Source organism: Chamaea fasciata, unplaced genomic scaffold (assembly GCF_029207755.1).
Source record: "Chamaea fasciata isolate MVZ Bird 193981 ecotype frontalis unplaced genomic scaffold, bChaFas1.0.hap1 SCAF_2, whole genome shotgun sequence".
NCBI lineage: Eukaryota > Metazoa > Chordata > Aves > Passeriformes > Sylviidae > Chamaea > Chamaea fasciata.
The window spans coordinates 88,344,330-88,366,788 of record NW_027094087.1 but is presented as its reverse complement, the minus strand read 5'-3'; the positions used below and the strand labels follow the sequence as shown (position 1 = coordinate 88,366,788).

At 38.2% G+C, this 22,459-nt stretch overlaps 1 protein-coding gene across 1 annotated transcript in view; it reads right to left on the bottom strand.

Annotated features, from left to right (window-relative positions):
• Positions 1 to 22,459, bottom strand: part of LOC136285466 (vertebrate ancient opsin-like) — a 76,408-nt gene that overhangs the window by 40,267 nt on the left and 13,682 nt on the right. Inside the window, exon 2 of the mRNA XM_066176674.1 lies at positions 12,024 to 12,349. Coding sequence (XP_066032771.1) covers positions 12,024 to 12,349 — 326 coding nt within the window. The remainder of the gene's footprint in view (positions 1 to 12,023; positions 12,350 to 22,459) is intronic.

Sequence of the window (22,459 nt, the reverse complement as noted above, 5' to 3'; positions counted from 1 at the left end):
CTTAGAATATTGGTCATCAAATATTATTGACTCAAATTAATCCAAAGCTGCCTGAAATATAAATCTGTGTTTAAAATTTTATTGGCCCTATTTCTGCTGTAATTTTTCACTTGTGACAGTGGCCCTCACTTTACTATCAGGTTCACTGAAATAAGTATAGTACATATAGTGAGAAAACAGATACTTGTAAACTGAATTATGACCCCAGTTTCAATCTACTACCGGCCACACAAGCTAATTTCCACTGATTCACCACAAGACGGAGACAAGTAGTCTGCAAAACAGCAACAATTTAATCAAGGGGAAGAATTCCATAAAATATCCTGGCTGTTTATTTTAATAAAAAATGGGGGGGGGGGGGGGTCAAGTATAGACCAATAAACTCCACAACAAAACTTGTGATAACACAGATTTGGGTTGACTGCATGAACGTGAGAGAACACATTCTTAGAACATCATAATTAGTGTGACTTCTCAACACCTCTTTGCTGTAATGATGAGGCAAAGTGAGCTGAACACCAGTATTTGCACCTTTACCCTTGTTAAACCCCAGAAGAAATGCACTATTATGTGAATGCAAGAGCTGCATGGTTATTATCATACCATGTATGCATACTGAGCAAGGTGGAGAAGGCGGGAAAAGCTAGAAACACAGAAACCATCTTAACATTCTGTAAGACAGCTTCACCGCAACAGAAGTGTTTCCTTGGCAATTTACAGATCAGTTAAGGTCAAAGGAATTCCCAGCACAACATTTTTGCACTGGGAAACTGATTCACAAAAATTAAAACATCTTATGGGAATATGCAAATCTGAGACACTTCTGGTGGTATCAAAGTGTCCCTGGGCTTCTCTCTTCTTCCTTGACAATATGCCTGACAGACACCAAAAAATGCCCAGCCTTTTAGTGCCTTGTTACCTCACAGAGCTGTTTTATTCAGGACACTGGATCTCACAGGCATTTTAGGCCATCAGCTCCAAGGATTTCCAGGATCTTTGGTTCCATTTCACTTTGGCTAAGTGCTGCTGTACAAAGTTAACAGGGCCCTGAGCAGTTTCAGGATCAAGAGGAAATTGTTTTACTTTAAACATCTAAATGTTCCAGAGGAGGATTATGAAAAAATAAAATACTGATGAATTGCAGGTGAAACTGGTGAAAAATAGTGAGGTTAAGATTTGTGTTGTGTGTGTCTCCCTTTTTCATGAAAAAAAAAAAAAACCCTCCATAAAAAATCTCAAACTGGAAAAAGACCAGAAATTCTATTTCTCAACCTAAGTTCTATTTCTCATACAACTATTTAAAGTAGTATGCACATTTGTCTGAACACAAGAAAGCAAGCCTAAATCTTAGACATCCATGTGCACACAAAGCACTTTTTTGTATAACAAGCTGCCTTTAAAGAAAAAAAGAAAATTCCAATTTTCGTAACACGCACACACACACATACAACTGAAAACTAAACCTCCTTGGAAAAGGAAGACATGGAATAGGTGCATATTTTTAAAAGAAGGCATAACTATGTCCATCCTACTGCATAAAACTACTTCACAAAGTGAGATAAAGCTCTTGTCCCTGATCATCCATCCTGCTTAACTGTCAGCATGCTTGGATCCCCCGCAGTTTTGCCTCAGAACTCTTCAAGAAGGTGACCAAAAATATCAGTGGCAACTTCCAGTAGATGGCATGGAAAAGGCTGCACTGGGTTTGGCTCCATTCTTTCTACATAGATCTCCAGCTTGTGCCACAGGCTTGCACTCACACACTCCTCTACTATGCAGATCAGGGTGTAGCATATCAACATTCAGCTCCACACCAGAGGAGCACACAACTCTGTTGAGCTGGAAGTCAGCCCTTATCTTATTCTAGATACTTAGGTTTTGGCAAATAAAGAAGATATGAACTATCATCTTCAAGGGACATGTAAGGTCCAGAGGATGCTCAAGGCCAAACACCGTGTAGTATGAACAAAGGCAGCTTGTACTATTCTTTTCAAGGTCAAGGAAGGCTCCTGACCATGTAGAAACATGTCAACATAGCATACGCAGACTTATCTGCATGCGTGCTCCTGCATGAAAAATCCACACAAATACATGCAAAAAATTTGTTCTGGTTCTATAATGTGTGTGATTTAAAAGACTGGCCTGCTCACTCCAGATACATGTTAAATTTCAAGATGGTACAAGACTGAAGATAATATAAGCTTGCATCACTTGCAAAATTTTACACTTACTCTCATTTAATCTGTTATATTCACATCACATCTGGGTTTAGCTCCACTGAAAATAAATTATGGTTTCATAAAGGAAGCATATATGTTTTCAGTCTAGCTCTTTTGCAGGGTATAACACTCACCATAAAATACAGGATATAGTAAGTGATACAAATATTACAATATAAGTAATCACTGAGCAAAAGTAATATCCATTACAGGTAGGTTAGGCCACTTTAGCTTTAGTCAGGTTAAGCTCAAGATCCAGGATCAGAAAACATTGGAGATGGTAAGACAAATCTTACTGGGTTTTCTCACCTTTAGTTTTTGGAAGACATAGCTTTAGTGCCAACTATCCAGGGAATCTAAGTTTAGGCTTATTTAATTTGTGGTGAAAATGTACGATCATTATAATTAATTTATATAGTTTAATACAGTTCTATTATTAAGATAATACATGCATGACTACTCAGTTGCATTCCTCTGGCCATAAGCCTTCAATCTGTGTTTATACAGAGGTACTCATGCAGATGTGCAAGATTCAACTAAGATGGTAAAAAAAAAATCCTACCTAGTGGGTAGTATTGCACACTAACAAGACACTGGATTAGAAATTTTGAAACAAAGTGTGTTCTAGATTTTGCATATTTAACTTTCTTCTTTTATATGCTTTTGATTTTCATTCTGTAAGCACATAATCATTTGCATCCCTGTCATACCTCTGTAGCATGTGGATATTTCACACCATTGTTCTCCACTTTATGATAAAGTTCTCAGGTAAAATTATTTCCTTCAGTTACTGCCAACATATACTGCCTCAGGCACCACTGGGATTTTCAGTAGTGGAAAGGGGGCTAAATCACAGAACCAATGAACAGTAATAGCTATTACAAATGCCCCTGGCCAAACCTTGGAGCTTTAAGTAACATGGGACTAATGTTGAGATGAAATAAGGATGAAAAAGTCAAACATCCTTGTTAACTCACTTTGCTCCACTAGGAAAAAGCAGAAGCACATTTTGGCTTGCAAGAGATCTTACAGCACCTTCCAGTAACTAAAGGTGATCTACCTACAAGAAAGCTTGAGAGGGACTTTTTATGTGGGCATGTAGTGGTAGAACAATGGGAATGACTCCAAATTGAGAGGGCAGGTTTAGATTGCATATTAGGGAAAAAATACTGTGATAGTGGTGAGACATTGGAACAGGTTGCCCAGAGAAGCTGTGCCCTGGAATTCTTCAAGGACACCTTGGATGGGGCATTGAGTAACCTGGTCTAGTGGAAGATGTTCCTGCCCCTGGCAAGGGTGTTGGAACTACATGATGTTTAGTGTCTCTTCCAACCCAAACTCTTCCATGATTTCACAATTGTGACTGAAGGTTTGCTATATACATTATAGTTTACATGTTGTAACCAAGACCCTCTGCTTTGACTTCCCTCCTGGACAGCACTGGCTGGGGACTGGCCTCTCACACCATGGCACAGTTAATGTGCTACCAAGTGCATGGTGATCACCAGGGAAGGCCTTTGGGCATTGCACATTTCTTCTTTTCATGGCACAGCAGCATCCCTTTGCAGACTGACCTTCAGAAGTGTTTCTCTAGGGGACAATGCCACATTGCTGCTACATGCTGGACAATTAATTTTCCTCCAAGTCTTCAGTTACGAAGTTTGCCTGAGGTCACAAGTTAGTCTCTGAAGTGGAGTTAAACTACAGAAGAGTAAGTAAGTGTAGCTAAGTTCTTGCATGCTGAAATGTAAGTACAAAACTCTGCATGTTTTAGAGTGCAAAACACCCTTCTGAACATTTACCCTTTCCAGTTTTATAAGTGGTGAGCAAAAAAAAAACCAAACCAAAAACAACAGAACCCAAAAAACAAACCTCTCATACTTTTTCTTATCAGGAAAAACCTTTACTAAATCATACCCTGAACTGAGATGTTATGAGTGCTTGGTATTGATGTACACCATTTGCTGTAAACTGAAAGGCTCATGAAACCACAGGCTATTTTTTATGTACATAATGCATCCAGAGATTAATGGATCAGGTCTTAAATTTCTATTAGCTTGTTATTAAAGATTATGACAGAATTATTTTCTCCCTAGTTTATCTAAAGTATGAAAAGTGGCAAACCCAATGAATTCCTATTTTCTGACTAGCCATTAATTTGATTTACAAAGAATTTGTACAGTGCCTGATTTACACTAAAGTTTTATCACTGCTTCTCCGCAAAAGGCAGACAATTAACTAATGATTTATACTGCTGCAAGCACAGGGGAAAGAAAATCATCAGCTTTTCTCATGTCAGTTTCCCTTCCAGCATGATCAGGCTTCAAAGACGAATCTGATGACATGCTTTAACATTTGGCCAACACTTTTTAATTAGAAATAATGAAAACAACCCTGAGTGAGTATACCAGTCACTCGTGAGCTAGATGTGTCTGTGCAAGAACAGCTGTTGATGTCCTTAAAGACCTTGAAAAGTATTTTATGTAGGATTGATTCCTACATACTTTTACTCTCCTAAAACTGAAATGGTGAACTCATAATCCTTGCAGGTATACACACACACACACATACACACACACACACACACACACACACACACAAAAAAAAAAAAAAAAAAAAAAGTGAGCTTTCTCCTTTATTTCTAAGGATTTGACATTTTTTCTCCACTGTTACAGAAAACACAACTTTATTCCCTTGAGACAGAATCCTTTAATAAAAGCTGGTATAAATGTAGTGCACAAAACTGAAATATTTTTGCAGTTGAAAGCAGAAAACCACAAATCAATACTATATTTACAGTGTTTTCATGATAGCTACCTAATAATCACTTCAGCTCCTAGGAAAACCCTAATAGTCATGAAAGAGTAAAAGATTAAGTAACCTCTTTAAAAATTAAGCAGGCTAGTAAATCTTCCTTCTACCTAATGAAAGCAACTTTTTATTCAAACAGGTTTCCCGTTCAAAAAAAAACAACAACAAAAAAATCAGCTAACAGGAATAATCAGCACTTACTTCACTGAAATATTCTTGAACAAAAATGTAAGGATAGAACTGTTTGAAACAGGAAATACTTATATCTGAAAATTGCTGTTTATAAAAGTATGAATATCAGAAGTTAGTCTCAGAATGCTACAGATTTTGCTTGAAAAGTTATGCTATGCTTGTACTTTATATTATGTCCTGGCCTTAAATAACAACGACATAATGGCACAATGACTTAACAATTATAGCATTTTTTTGAAAATAATTGAAAACAAGTGCCACTGAAAAAATAATAATTATTGATACATCATATCCTCTTTTCAAGATCAAATTATTTCCTTGCTCTAATATAATTTGCTTCTTTTAATGCTACTCATCTTATGTACCAGCAGCTGAAAAAAAGTTGCTGGTTTTGAGAAAAATCTCCTTGATGTGATTTTCTTTACTGAGTATAGAGGGAACATAGAGAAAAGAAAAGTAGGCTAGATTCTTAAAATGCCTTGAATTCTCACAGGTAATTTCTCAAAACTATGTGCTTTTCTTCAGTACAATAGGAATAGTAGCATCAGCGTTGCAAAGCCTTGGAAAATCAGTGTATATTCACAGCATCTTCAAACCATCAAAGGAAAAAAATGTATGGAAATCACTGAAGGAAGGAGGAGATCTATCTAAAGAATTGTGTGAAGGTAAAGGAGAAAAGAAGCAATGGGACTCAAGGGCTGTGAAGATGAGAGTGGTTACAGAAATTATCAGAAAATTTTTAAACAGAAAGAGTTCTATGTATGTAATGACTCTACAGATTGCAATCTGAGTCTAAATAAATTACATATTCAACAGAATTTAATAACTTACTATGAAATAGCGAGATACAACTTTTTGTCTTTTTTTTTTTCCAAGTATTCCATGGCGTTTTTGTTCCAGGTATCACCTCACCTACAGAATTCTAATGATTTTGATCATGTTTAGAAGCCAAGAAGACTTGAAAATAACCCGAACTTCAAAGAACTGATCACTGATCACAGATACATAGTATATGCAGTGTAATATCTTCCAGTGCTCCTCTTGAAACAACAAAAAGCAGTCAGCTTTTCTACTGGAGATATAATCCAGAAATTCTGAAAAAAATACAGTGTTACACCAGATTGTAAATTGCTGTCTTAAAGCCCATTCTTATGGCAAATACCATAGAATCAAAGAATAAAAAACCAGTGTCTATTATCATAAAATATTCCTGTTATCACAGAATGCAAAAAATGCCAACTTTGAATTCTGGCTGTAGAGTGGCTTGCGCATGAAGAATTTGGTGAAGGTCAAACAACCGCCCAGTAAAAAGATGTTGAATATTTACTGCTAGGTGCTTGTTGAATACCATACAGAAAATTTGGATTTTTTTTTTTTATGATTAGGTGTATTACTTTATATCAGGTGATAATCCAGCCTGCGCCTTTCATTACATTTTCTAAGTTTATTACAATTTTCTCAACTTGAAACTTCTATTTTAGTAAGTTCCATTTTCTTCATGATGATGTGACCAAAAACATCTATTAACTAATTTGCAAACTGAATCTCTTTTTGCTTTGAATAAGATGTAATTATTATATATTTATGGCAAGGTTTAAAAATTAAAGGCAAAACTATTTATCATTTTTCTTCTATGCCATCAGAAACTAGGAGGGAAAGGGCATATGAAGATCCAAGGGAAAGAAATAAAATTTATGAGTATATGATAAAAAATAACAAGATATGGCTGTCTAATGAGTTCAGCTGACTGCTTAGGCTTAGATGCAGCAAGGGTCAAACATACTTGAAATTAAGTCAAAACCCGAATGTACTTAATGACATTTGAAGGGGATGATCTACAGGAACCATACAACCAAGTCTACATCATCTTCACCTGCATTACTTTTCTTAGGATTAATTTTTTTAATTAAACAATTAGAAAAATTTTGAGTTTTGCTTCTATGGCTACAAACCTGGTTTTATTTAAGGTTCTAAGAAGTTAAGATTTAATGGTGCATAATTGTTTTATCAGTTTTCTAAACATAAATCATAATTTCAGTGCCATCAAAGATCAAGTTTCAGAAAATCAAGTTTATAAATAGGCATATGAAACACATGAAGGAATGATGGAACAACAATTATGTTCCCATTCTACTCTTTGTATTATGTGAAGATTTTTTGCAGTTTAAATGACTAAGCATTCTGCCCTAATGTCTTCTCTTCCTCCAAATGATCATTTCCAAAAGAGATGGAAAACTGAAAACATTCATAGGCGTGGTCCTTCTTTGTTGTCCTTTCCTGGCTATTTTAATGAATAATGATACAATAAATGCTTTTACAGATATTGTTTAACTGTTTCAAATAGTAGATATAAAACAAGATTAAGGAATCAGAAATTATAAAAAATTACCTCTTTTCTTTTTCTCTTAAGACTTCCTGTGTGGGCACAGGAGATTTCAAAACCCCCGCTGTTGTTTATACCCAAATCTTTAAAAAATAACCTAGAATCAAAATCTCACTATACAGATTTAAAAATTAGTATCCTTGGGTTTATAACCAAGTGATAATTTCACTCTGGGGCATTACTTCTTCCATAAGAGATGGAAGCACTTTTCCTCCACTAAACTGGGTACTTTGAAATCTGGAAGAGAGAGGAATGGACAGCTCTCTACTGTGTAACTTTGACTTTCCCAGTTCCCCAACAAGATGACAAGACTCATAAAAGTCAGGAGATGGGATAAACACAGGGCTGTTTCTCCTATGATATCAGGAAGTCAGAAATCATGTGGCACTTTTCAAAAGAAACAAAAAAATTGCTGTAAATGGAAATAGTTGGGTAATTCCACTATCTGGACTAACATTTTGGTCACTAGTTAAAACCAGAAGTTTTTGAGGGATTACGCAATAACAGGTGCATCACAGGATGGAGAACAAGACATACTGGTAAGGCCAACTTCTGCCTAATATAGTATTTGAATTTTACCTAAATATCTTTTCATTTTCTTTTTGTTTTTCAAAGACAAACTCAAAGTAGAACTGAAATAATGACAAGAAAACAAAACAAACCAAAAACCACCACACTATAGGACTATCAGGTCACACTGTAAGTCCACCTTCTCCAGAACTCCATAAAACATTGGCCCTTTGCCCACTTCAACACAAAGTCTCTTGCAGGGTAAAAACTGCATGTTTAAGTCTTTGTGGTCTGCTTACAGTCCTTTTTACTGTTTTCCATGTCCTAGCTATGTTTTATGAAAAGTTGTTAAGCTTTGTTCAGGCACTGCTTCGAATCAAAGAAGACTGAAAACGAGATGAGAGTCTTTTATAAAACCAAACTGAAAACTTTTCTTGAAACATCCTTCTGGGACTCTTCTAGTCCTTGGGCAGGATTTTTGCATGTAAGTAGGAGATAATGCAGGCTGAAGAGGTCTCTTTTTAAAAGTTTGGCTAATTTTCATTAGGCTGGTTCACATGAGTTCTCTGGGTCCCTCAGTGGAGGATTTTAATCACGTTGCGTCTTTTGTGCTACAGTGATCACAATGCTAATCTCTGTAATTCCACATTTGGGAGCCCACTTTTCAAAGTGTAAACAACCGACAGTGACTTCACAGAGAACATTTTTCCAGAGGGAATGAAAGAACAGAGTCACAGAGAAGCATCATAGGCCAAAAGAACTGGAAAAAAAAAGTGATGGTACAGGGAAAAGTAAACCATCCTCATTTTCATTCCCTTGTGCTGTAGAATGTGCATGAATAAAATTTTGTGAGAGAGAAAATTTTGTCCCTTTGATCCGACTCAACCATCCAGATAAAGCCAGCCTTGGAAAAAAAAAACCCCATAAATTAAAAAAAAAAAAAAAAAAAAAGTAATTCCTAAGGGTCTTCAAGCATGATAAATGGCAAGATCTCTGAGACAGTGGTGGAGCTGTGTTTTAATGCTGTTTAATGGCATTTGCTATTAGCATCATTTATACAAGGAGGTTATTGACTTCTAATTCCTTGAAAAGATGATCTTTCATAAAACCTGTATTACTGAAATCCATTTTACCACTACAGAGATTGCAGATGACTTGATGGGATCTATTAATGCTTCAAGTGACAGAATGCTACAGCACCTGACTAAATTTAGAGAAGAAAAAGAGAAAGGCAGACCTATAATCACTGTCTGCACAAAGAAAAAAGGAAGGCATCTTGCCAATTTGTGCATTAGCTATCCCAAATATCTTAAGACATTTCTTCCACCTCAATAAATTTACACTGCACTATTAATAATGGCATAACTCCTGAAGTCTTGATTTCAGAGTTCAATACCATTGTTGCTACAATGCTCTAACATAAAAAAAATTCTATAGGTACGGCAAAATTATGAAACGCAGTCAGAAGACATAGCAAGGAGCTGAATTTGGGATATCGCACTTACTATGTTTGCCATGCTCCCATACTGCTTCAAATACATAACACAGAGAGTCACAGAAGGACTTTAACCTACAAGGCCAGAAAATGGCAAGGTAATTTTTTTTGCCCACACCAGAAAGTTACAGCATTACAATGAATGTAACTCCCTTAACCTTATTTAAATTATCCTACTTTTGTACTTTTATATAGGAACTATCATATGTTCATTTGCACATTGCTCATCTCTTCCTCTAGTTTGAAACATGACATACCATAGCATTTCATGAACTATCCTGTTTATTACAGAAGACTTAGAGGACCTCAGACCAAAGGGAAAGAAGCCTGTACTTCTTTGTTTCAGTGACTGTGTCATGATATGTGCATTAGAAATTTATACATATGTCACAAAAAATTTATGAAATGCAAGGTTTTAGGATTATGGTGGTGAAAATATCTCCTGGTACATTACAGAAAACTCAGGACTGGTGAGTTTTCTGATTGAGATTCTCTTTGGTGAATACAACTCATCAAGAAAATCTTTTACAAACAGCAGGAAAGCATTAGACATTTTGTGTAAAAATGTAGGGTTTAGCTATTCAAGACTTGACAAATACTCAGGCAGCTCTTAGGACCCCTAGTTACAACTTTAAAGATATAATCTAATCCCCACTGAAGTTCCTTTACATTTAAGAAGTAGTAGTGCCCTAAGGCCTGCCCCTCCAACAGGTTATGCAAGATTGGGTTCAATTTTCTTTCATTTGCACAATTTACAAATTTTCTCAGGTTCCTCTAACCTCAGCATCCCACAGGCTTATGGATCACTTTGGAAGGCATGAGGAGAATGGAGGAGAGAGGATTGTGGAAAATGCTCTTCCTTCCCTCTTCTTTTTTCCCTCTGGACAGTTGACCAATCAACCTAATCTTCCACTCAGTCTACCCAGTCTTCATGACCAAATACAAAATGGCTATAGAGTGCACATATCACTTCTATAATATTTTGTTCCCTCAGTATGTTTGTCACAACTTCTTGAGACCCATCAGGCAGACCAGTGAGATTATGAAAGCCTTTGATATAACTGATTTTTTTTAAAAAAAAGTGAATAGAATAACACAAGTCTACATTCAGCACTAGAGGTTAAGTATGTGCTGCAGAAGCTTCATTCATACAGGTATTTGCATATTGTGGATGATGACTGTTGTCAGCAAGGGCAGTGAGGGCTGAAGGAAAGAGAAGCCAAAATTTTAAGAAACATCTTCTGCAGGTTTTTAGTACCACATACTCCAAGATCCTGCCTATTACTTTGAGGTGATGGCAAAAGGAACTGCTGTCCAGAGATCAGATACGGACTGATATTTCACTTGAATGGTTTACAATCACGGGAATTTTTCTCCATATTTATATTGCACAACTTTTAAGAAGAGTACTAATGTGTGATTCATCAAAGGGATTTTACTGGTTCACTCAGTATTCAAAGAAGAGAAGATTTCCCATTTGGGCTTATAGCATTCTCAAAGTTTTGACAAATTGTGTAAAACAATCAAACTTAATTCCTTATGACTCATCAAAGCAAACTACATTCACTTTAACTCTGTAGGAGAGCCTCAATTCAGGGATTTACTGCTTTTTTCCCCTTTTAACACCCTCAATTAATTCATCTGAACATTTTACAGAATTGCTTTTTAGAGAACATCTATACATTAATTCCTCTCTCATTATTCATCGTTAAACCCTTTCACTACTGTCCCAAGAGTATTCAAACTTCACAATACCACATCCTTTTCAGGGTCTTTTGTTTCATTTTGGAATATCTGCAGCACACCTTAAACCACTGAGAGAAGCATCATTGTAGTAGGAGTAATAGTTGTAGTAGTAGTAGTAGTGGTAGTGGTCATTGTAGTTAGAAGAAAAATTTGAGTGTTGCCTAGAATTACAAGCTGATTCTTGGGATAACTCAATAAATCACAGTAAAATTACATTACTGTAGAGTTAAGATTACAGAGATTAAGAAGCAGAAATTATTAAATGTTTATTTAATTATTAAATTAATTATTAAATTATTAAAAATTATTCCAAAACCAGGAGGAAGTATTTGCATGAATGTCTAATTCATAAACAGGTAAACATGTATTTTTACTTCATTACAAATGTAAACTTCACTCTGATACGCTGGTTTTCCCATATACTGTTTTCCACAGTATGACCAACCACGAAATCAGTATCTGTATGATGTTATCTCTTTGTTTTGACTGGAGCTTCAGGAGAATTAAAAAGACTGGTGAAGACCTCATGCTCCATGCTTGAGGATTTCTTCGGTCTTTACAATTTCATTTTGGCTTGCTGATTTGCCCTCTACCATCAGTATTTCCAAATTTCATACAAGAGCAATGCAGAACCTGCCTCAGAGCAGGCTGCACCAGGAGTGCTTACCTGTTTGACAGCGTACAGGAGGCGCCCGTAGCAGTACACCATGACCGTCACGGGGACAACCAAGCAGAAGATGAAGAGACAGATGATGTAGGATGTGGACTCGGCCGACTCTGAGGACCAGCGTACCGAACAGCTTGTGCCTGCACCTTCTACCCCGTAACTGCTCCAGCCCAGCAGAGGTGGCACGGTCCAGACCAGGGAATAAATCCAAGAGCCACCAACTGCCAGCAGAGCCTTGTGAAAATCATGGCTGCGCTTGTGGCACAGGGTGAGAGTGCTGTAGCGCTCGTAGGATAGCACAGCCAGGGAGATCAGGGACACGACACCTGCAATGAACCAAGCAACATAAATGCTTACTTCCGTTATTTTGCATGTGTCCATTCCAAATCCCAAGAAAGCAGATGACTTTTTTGGTTATTATATATTTGAAGCAACAGTGAAAACTATTTCCGTTATTCTCTATATGTTAATCTTCATTGGTCCTGGTTGCACTGTCCATCATGACAAATTTTGTTTAACTCAGATTTATCTTACATTGGAAGAATTTTATACTTGAGAGATATTCATCTTCTAGTCAGGTTTTCAGCTTTATTTGTTTTAGTATTACTCAGGGGAAATCAATTTTCTATCTGAGCTAATAAAATGGTGAAAGATTCCCTTGACAAGAAGTATTCAATTTTTAAAATCTGTGAGCATTTTCAAATAGCGCATTGACTTTTACAGGCCAAAAAAACCCCAAACCAAATCCAACTAAACAAAAAAAGAAAAAAAAAACCAAACAAAAAATAAAACCCAAAACAAAACAATACAAAACAAAAACCAAAAAAACAACCAGATCCCCCCCCCAAAAAAAACCCCAAAACCAACAAACCAAACCAAACGAAAAAAAAAACCCAAAAAACAAAACAAAGAAACAAAAACCCAAAACATCAAAACCAAAAAAACCCACAATTATTCAAGACACGGAGCCCCAAAGTGAAAGAAGCTTTTTCTTCTTTTGTTCTCCTCAGCTAGATGAACCTTCAGTTCTGATCACTCATATATGGAAAAAACAGACAACCACAACAGACCGGGATATGGCAAGTTGCAACTTTATTTACATTTATATTACATAATCAGGTTTAAAAGTGATTTAGGTTAATATTAAGCCCTAGGTGTCATAAACCCATTATATCTTGTAGAGGAAAGGTTTAAAATTTGGGTAGTAGGATATTTCCATTCTTTTTTTCAAGGTTTGGGACCCAACCCCCTCTACAAAACTTTATGGTTTTCCATGGCAGGTTTTTAGTCACCTGAAGAGAGGATTTTGTTGTTTCCTATGGTTTTGTTCTCCTTGCAGCTTCCTTGCAATTCTTGGTGACACAACACTGGATACCACTTCCAGGATTTATGACAGAAGGAACTTGTTTGAAGTGTTTTAAAACTGTATTTTCCAATGTTTTCCAGTTCCCTTCTTTTGCTCCTATAAGATGAAAAACCTGAATAGATCAATGTCAGCTCTTTCCATGAGTTTTTTCTTGATCTTTGCTATTAGCAAAAATCAACTATACAGTAGCACTGAGATATATAGCCTGCCAAAATTCTCTGATTTTGACTGGTACCTACTCCCAGCAAATGGGTTAAAAGAAAAGGTGTTCTTCAGGGGAATTCATAGCTGTAATCCATTTCCCCCATTTAACTGTCAGCTTCTCCTATAGCTCCTTCCCAGGCATGGAATAGATGTGAGTCAGAGACTTCCCTTGGTAATAGCACTACTCTATCCCTTACCTGGGCAAAAAACCCCCACATAAGAATATTCTCCCCAGACACATTTTGCTCTACTTTTCCTTACAATTCAGTGACTCATTTCTGAGTTAACTGGATGCAGGCACAGCTATTTCTGTCATCCAGACAACAATTAGCAGTTACTTTGTGCAGAGCTGGGTAAAGCAAAGAACCCGCGGGAAAAGAAAGCACTGCTTGTTGCAATAGGTTGCCTTATTTCTCAGGGGAAAAGAAAGAAAAAGGGTGTGAGGAGAAGGCAACTTTTGAAGAAGAAAATGTCTTTTTTGTTACAAGAGTCTACTAAATTATTTTCCGTGCATCACTGGGAAGTCAGTCCTAAAGAACAGATACATTTACAGCTGTAATAGGTCCACTAAATTCAGCTGACTTATAAACTTGCTTTAAGGCTAGGCTATTTTAGAGACAGGGGAGACTTTCTCATCATCCTTCACCTAATCTGATTTCCTGCATAACACCGCTCTTGAAAGTCCTTGTCTCAAGAGCAAAGAATCTACTGCTCTCTTCATGCTCCCAGCCCACGCTTAATTATCTTCACTTTCTTTGCATTGCCGCTTTCTGTGTTTTTATCTGCTTCACTGAAGAGCTCCTCTCTATCAAAAACATTTAGCTCATGTAGGTACTTAAGGAAAAAAAACAGATTTTATATCTAATGAAAATTAGGCCTCTGTCAGGTGTTACAGATCTATTTCTGTACTTTAGATAAGACAGTCATGGACTAACAGAAAACTGTCTCAGGAACAATAAATCTCCCTTCCCAGCTGGGTGCTCTACGGCAAGGATCTATTGTTCTTGCTGTACCTCTGATGGCAATTGAGACCACATTTTCCCCACTTTGATGAGAAGGCTAGCGAGCTGGACTTTTGTTGAGGATATCGTATATATGTGCATGTGTGGGGCTGCTTAGAAAACCCAGACAGGATGTTCAGATTTTCCTGGCTCAGGGCCCTGCTTCCTGGATTGCTGCTTTCACCACTGGGCTCTCAGGTCCAGCCTGGCTGCCAGCTCTGCCTGCTCATCCCTGTGGCTGTGGTACTGCCCAGCAACTACTTCCGGTGTGTATTGTCATGATTTATGGTGTACATTTAACTTCCTCTTCGTCTATTGCCTAAGGAAGATGCTTAGCTTTTCTCACACTGGTGTTTATGATGGATGCCTCTGAAGACAACTGACCATGATTACAAGGTTACTTGTTTTCAGATGCAAAAAAGTTCTGTCTTACACTGGCATAGAATTAATGTTCAGATATTAAATTAGGATCATGGTGATGTCAGTCAAGAATAAATCAAATACTAGCAATCAGACAAAAGTACAAAAGTTGTCTTTAAATTATAGAAAATAATTTTCTTCTCTATAAAGAGGAAAATTCCCAATGCTTAACTGAACACCTTGGCAGAAGCCAATTCATCTTTGCTCACCTTATTATTGAGTTCCACTGACATGACACAAACTACACTTTTCTCTGGAGCACAAAAATTGTAATTTATGGAATCCCAGACCACAAAAGATCAGGGGAAAATGCCATTATTTTTGGGTTTGGCACAGTAGTGTCTTCAAGGTTTGAACTTTTTAATTGCACTACTATTAATATCACTACACACTGACTTCTAATACTTTCAAGACAAGGGGAAATGAGGAGTACACTGAAGAGGTAGTTCATAAGAGATAAAGTAATTCAACATTCTTTATGTGGTTCAAACTTAGTAAGCCCAGCTAACTTTTCAGAAAAATTATAACTACTTTGAAAGAATAGAACTGGTGCTTTGAAAGACAAAAATATAAATTGAAAGCCAAAATAAAAATAAAAATTTAACAAGTAGCTTTTTCCAACAGGGAGATACATTTGGGAATTGGCTGCAAGTAATTAAAACACCTATTACCCAGGCGAGGCAGGAACAGGAACAACAGAGGCCACTGCAACCTTCTCTCAGTCTACTTTGTGTGACACTGGGCAGTGTACACAAAGTCACAAGACGTGCCTCATCACTGCAGCTCCATCCAACCTTGCTGATGAAGGCCCTTTCACCTTAACACAGAAGCCAAGACTGATCAAAACCAAACCACATCAAGAGTAACCTTGTTGCAATGTTGGGGCAGAGCAGCTCCAATCTCCCTGATTGCTAAGAATATCCTCACCTTTTTAATTAACAAAAACCCCCAACCGAACAAGTTTTTTAATCTCACTCTTTTATTAGTTCAATATCTGAGTCCTAGAAATACACCACCATCCTTTCATCAGTTATAACAGATATTAACTTGTTGGACTGAAACAACAATTTCATAACAAAGGCAAAACCAGACTTTGTGTGCAGTACTTAATTTGACACTGGCTGGAAATAAAATATGAGGATCAGGTATACATGACCTGTCAGCTGGCAGTGAATGAGCTGCCAGCAAAAATCTGACAATTGCCTTGTCCTTTATATGTTTTTCTATAGCACCCAGTGTGATCCTCTCCATAATTTTTCCAGGTACTGATTTTGGACTAACAGGCTTGTAGTTTCCTCAGCCCTTCCTCATGCCCTTCTTGTAATCTATTTTGGCAAAAGTAGCATAAAGCCTCCCAGTTTTCATTATGCCTCCTAGCTTTGCATACAGAGTTCTCTTAATGCCAGGTGCATTTAACTGTTGTGACCTTTGTTAGAAATCCTGCAGTTAGCTGGTATTCTATTTCATGCACTATCTGTTGCAGTCAGAGGAACTAGTGAGAATCTCAGCTTAAAAACCAAAAGCAATTAAATACTTTAGGATAGTCTCTGAAGAAAAGACTTGAGCGCAATCTCCACAGCCTTAATAACCAAAAAACAAATCAAAAAAAGTAATGTGAGCCATAAAAAGAAGAAAATAATTATAATTCTTTATGCCAATGTTTCATTCGTATTGAGTAGTAACATTTATGACTGTGTAGACTGTGTACATTAATTTCAAATGAGTAATTTTTTCTAGAATTGCAACACAATTAGGTTCACAAATTGAAAATCCAAATGGAATTTGCTTCCAACAAATATTTAGAGCCTCAAGCTGGTACCTAGACAAATAACTCCACAGGAGTCAATCACAGTGAGAAATGTAATTTGCTCCCCCAACATTTCATGCATATATAGGAACAAAAATGAGATTATCACTTAACAGTACTGAAAAATGTCAAAAATTCCACTGCAGACTGCATTACAGGAACAGGTAATTATTCAAAAGTTAACCATGGAAATAAGTGACTTTGAGACTTAGCTGGGTGTGGAGCATAAGACTTGCTACACAGCAATTAGGTGCAGTGAGTAGAGTGCAAGAAATTAAATTTCAAGTCATAATCTAGGACAGATGTCTATTTATAGGGCTATCATCTGAGACATTATCTATTATTTACTTTTATTTAAGGATCTGTACATTTCTCCCTGGCAGCACAGCACAGAGTATGCTGTGAAAGGCACAGCAAATCATTACACTTTGTTCCCATGGGTTCTAGCTAAAAGCGTTACATTTTCTTATTAGTTTTTGATGGTTTACGCAGCTCACTGATGTAGTAATTGGAAAGGGGATGCAGCTCACCCATGGTCTGGAGGCTATGAAAAACTGAGAATCCCAGGAATTCAGCCTACACTGGATCAGCGTTTTGACTACTAACTTAGACATATTTGCCCTCTGAAATGGCCTGAAGGTCATTGCAGTACATCATGGTAAGAGTCCTGGGGCTTCCTGGAGCAGTCCTGATTGCATGTTGAAAGGGTTATCCTGCACTATGTTCCAGTTATCAAGGACCAGGAGCAATGAAAAGAAAACACAGGTAAACTTAGGCAGACTGAGGATGGAGGGATGCATTAGAACCTTCTTCAACAAGAAATTAATGGAGAAAAACTAAATCCAAGGGCTTGCAAAAACCCAAGATAGATTTCCCACACCCAACCTCCATGACGGTTGATTTTACCCACTCACAGGCATTGTCTCATCGTTTTCATTCACTCACACTCTCACACCCATAGGGTCTGTGCTTAAGAGATCCTGTCTAGAATTTTTTTGTGTAACAGAGAGAGTAAGAGACTCCAGTTCCAGTACATAAAACCTCTTGCTTACATGTTACCCCTGGCAACAAAACTGGGTTTTGGATAGAGCTTTTATACACTTCAGGAGTCTACTGTTATAGTCTACTTCACTGCTTACTAATCTTGTCCGTACAAACCTTGTATGTCTGAGGTGAGACTGCTGCTCCCTGTTGTCATTTCCTTAAGGTCATGCTCCTCTCAGTGGTTGCAGGATTCTCCACCCATGAATTATCACACTGTTATTATCAGCATGCAATCCCTTAGGCTTGGATGAGTCAATACCTTTTACTGCTGGAAACAGAATTCTTTGTTACCTGCACAAACTGTTCTCACTCTGCTGTGCTGTCTTCAGGCCTTTACACCACCTTTCCCTCCCTGCATCATCTGTACTGACCTCAGTAACCCCGCAGCAAGTCCATACACGTCCCAGTACTACCGCAGCCCACACCCAGCCCAAACCCAACTGCTGAGACAGAGACAGGGCAAAATGCAGCTGAGAGCCTGCTGCAAGGCATGGAAGCAGGGTGTGCCTGGCTGTTCTGATGCTGAGCCCCGTGGCAGGATGGTGCAAGCTGAACACTCCCAGGGGTGCATCAGACCATGCAGAAGGGAAATCAAGGGGATAGTAAGTGATACTAAATTCCCACATGGCATCTACAGGACCCTCTAATTACTCCAGAGGAGCCTGCCTGTGGCAGAGGCTGACCAAAGCAAGTCCCACCATTGCTGCTCAAATGTGTTGCTGAATGAAGAGGAAACAATGATGCTTCATGCATTCACAATACTTCATTCATATATGTGTGTGCATGTAATATCCACTCCTGGGGGGGGCAGCTTTCGCATAATATCCTGGTGTGGTGATTTAACATCAGCCAGAAATGAATCTCTAAATAAGCCACTTCTCTTCCCCCTGCCCTTCTGGCATGGGAGGGACAAAGGCCAGGATGATAGGTTGAGATAATAATTTACTGAAAGCAAACAGTAGTTGAATAAGAAAAGCACAGTAATAGCAGCAATATTAATAACAAAAGTATACAAAAAGAGAAGGTGCTTTTCTTCATCACCTCAGCTTAGTTCTACATGGCCACCAGGACAAAGTCAGGGTGGTGGCTGTTCCCATGCCCAGCACCACATGGTTTCTCCAGATGAAGAAAAGATGGTGGGTACTTCCTGCAGTCAATGCTCCTGTTCTGAAGCCTGAGACAATGAAAACCATGATGGACAAGTCCCCCAAGAGCTGGACAGTCTGTGCTGTGATGCCTGGTTTTTTCCAGATCTCTGTGTTCCACCGGTTCAATTCCATGTGGCACGGCCACTTTGAACTGTTCCACCCTACTATACCTGGCTCCACTCTGCTCCTTTAGGCTCAGCCTGGCTGGAACCAGCTCCCCCTCCATGCCTTTGTTCCCTGCAGATGCTTCCTGCACCAGCACTGCTTTTCAGCTCAATGTCTTGGAGCCAAGGCTGCCAATCTTTCAGAACCATGTCTCCAAGCCATGTCTTAGAGGACCTGGGAAGGGGACAGGCAGTGGTGACAGAGGACAAGGTCCACAGGGCTGATGCCAGCAATCCCCCCAGTGAAGAGTGAGACAAAGTGACACACTTCCAGGGACACATTCACCTTTCCTCTCCCCTGAAACCATGCCTGCAGCAATGATGTGCCTGTCATTGAATAGCAACCTGACCACATCCAACCAGTGCTGAGCTTTGCCCCCTCCCCACAGCAAGGCCACCTGGGAAGGACATCATGCAGCTGGAAGTTCAAGAGGAATGTGAACCAGTGGCTGGCAGGCTGGGACCTACCAGAAGTTGCAGCTTTCCTTTTGAAGTCAGGCCATGGTGAACAGTGAACTTGGAGAGGCAGCGAGCAAGGAAGAGCACTTTGCTGGAAGGACATTAGCAGGGATGGAGAGGCATGCTCTAGTCTCCACTTAGAAATGCTGTGCTGGTAAATACCTAGCAGGAGAAACAGGTAGGTCTCTCAGAAATGCTATGCATCCTAACACAGCTATGTTCCCTTCTTTCCAGTTCTCAGTTTTCAACTGCTAAATCTGCTGTTCCATTAGCTGGAAAATATGCTAAAAAGCTCTGTGGCACAATAAGATGAAGGAGGTAAGATGGAGATACACCTCAAGTTCGGAATATTGGGGAATCCTGTGCTGAGGTATTCTTCTGCCATTTCTTCTGGGATGATACCTTTCATTGTGCTTGCCCAAGGATTTAAACACAAAAGAACAGCAGTAAGAAACAGCTCTCTTCAAATGAAACTTCTTAATACCTTATATTTTGACTTTAATTACATGTTGTGCTACTGAATGTGCTACATTCAAATTGGGAATGTTATTGAGTCATACAAAACTAGTTTGATCAGTGACTCAGTACTGTTTTCCAGGGAAATAACTTTCCTGAATATCAATGAGAGCATTTCTGATAGTTCTCTACAGAACCTCCCAAATTTGCCCTAAATCAGGACACATATGCACTTTAGTAAAATATGAAAAACTCCTAAGTCACACAATCACAGAGGAAAAAAGAACAAAACTTGTTAATTGTTTAAATAAAAATTGAAATTCCATTCTGCCTTCTAGCTCTGAGTCTCATAATAGACATTTCATTGCTAGGGAAAAATCTATGTCATATACAGTCTCCAGTGAGGTTCTGCAGGTTACATCTCCTTTTTCATGATACTGGAATTGCCAAAAAGTAGCAGTGAGAATGTTAATTGGTCTGTGAAATCTGGGATAGGCAGCCTGGAACAAAATGAATTCAGTTAAACTGATAGAACACAGTAAAGTTAGATAGCAACTTTCATCACCAGCAGGGCAGTGGGAAGGTACTGTAAAATGAGCAAATCTGAGAGAGAAACATGTGAGAGATTGTGAATATGGAATTTCACAAAACATTATTATCAAAGATTTCAGTTTTTATTGCGGGGGGGGCAAGGGAGGTGTTGTTTGGGGTTTTTTTCTCTTTTTTTTTTGAGATGAGAAATACAAATGAATATTCAGAAGGGATTCAAACAGGTCTGGAGAGTGGCAGACATATATAGCTACCGCTCCTTCACTAAACCTCCACAATTTTGTCCACTTTTTCCTTTTCTGTCCTGAACAACAAAAAAAAGACATCTATTTTATGAGCCTGCATCCAACTGCCAGCAGATTTTGGCAGAAGACCCCAAACCTTTTCAGAGTTAAAAAGAAAGCCCGTTGAACCTAGAGGACACTTCAGAGTTAAGATGAATGGACTCAGAGTGAGGTCTGGTCTTGGTGGACAGCCAACCAGTACTAGCCTGACTTGCCTGAAGTTCAGAAAATAAGGAAATCACAGCAGAACGTTTTTATGATATAGCAAAACCACAATGTGAATATAACAACTGATAAGTTCAGGGCTAGTATAAAGGATATGAACTGCAGAGGAGTGGATAGATGCCTCAAAAACTGACAGAAGCGGCTGAGAATGGGGTGTGCTTCAAAAACACTATCAGCTTTATTTGGACATGCCTATTAAATATTTATATGATAAACATAGAAAAAATGGTCAAAAATCAAATATTCTTTAATTTGGTGACTCTTATTCCAGTTGCTCCCACATATTAGTGATGAGAGCACAATTTCCTTTTGATTTTTAATGCGTTAAAAGCATTTCTACATATTTGAAATTGAGAAAATATTTCCCACAATCATTTGTTGAGCATTAGCAGTTACAATCATTTTCCAAATACAAGCTACCTCAGATATCAGCCATTTGTTTTGAACAGAAATAAATCCACCAATTTCCATTTATCTAATGCCTGTAATTATCTGTTTTCTTTTGCTAAGATGACTTGGAATCATAACTCCATTACAACAGGCAATCATCCCCTTCTCCAAAGAATTATCTTCCTGTTTAACTCTAAGAGGAGTTACAGTTTAACTTTGCACTTGAAAGAAATCACTGAGAAATCACTGGATTGATTGGTTGGATCCAACTGTGCCTAGAGAAATACGACAACAAGCATTACTGGTCCTGTTCAATAAATCTTTCTTGCTCTTTTCTCAGTGGTTATTTCTGTGTTTCATCCTTTGTACAACATACCCTTTCCTTTGTGTTTGATGGCATCTTCAATACAGAGAGCATTATTGCTTTTATTTGGAAAGAAATATGTCAGGTTTTCCTCTTTCTCCCTCCTTTGCTGATTTTTTTAAAGGTGTTTATTTTGTGCTTTAAAGGTGATCTTAATTCCTAGCTCTATCTGGTGACTTAATGTGCATCACTGAGTACTACTACATTTTTCTGCAATGTTATTAATGTGCCTGTATATCCAAACAACAAACTCCCAGTGGCATAAATAGCGCAAAGAATTCCCTTTTTCATCTCAATACCAGCACAGTACAAAAACATCCCTGAATGTTCACTTCTGTCTCTCTTTCCATATGCTATGCAGGTCCCCTTTGCATTCTGGAAAGCAGGCTGGCCCTGGCAAATTCAGCTTCCTGACTTGGCTGCCTCCGTATCAATATATTTATTCTGCCGCCTTATATTTATTCTTCCTAGGGAATTGGAATAAGAAATGTCAGCGCTAGATGGAGCTCCTCTACAGCAACATCTCGGGAGAAATCTCTGGGGCTCGTGTGCGTG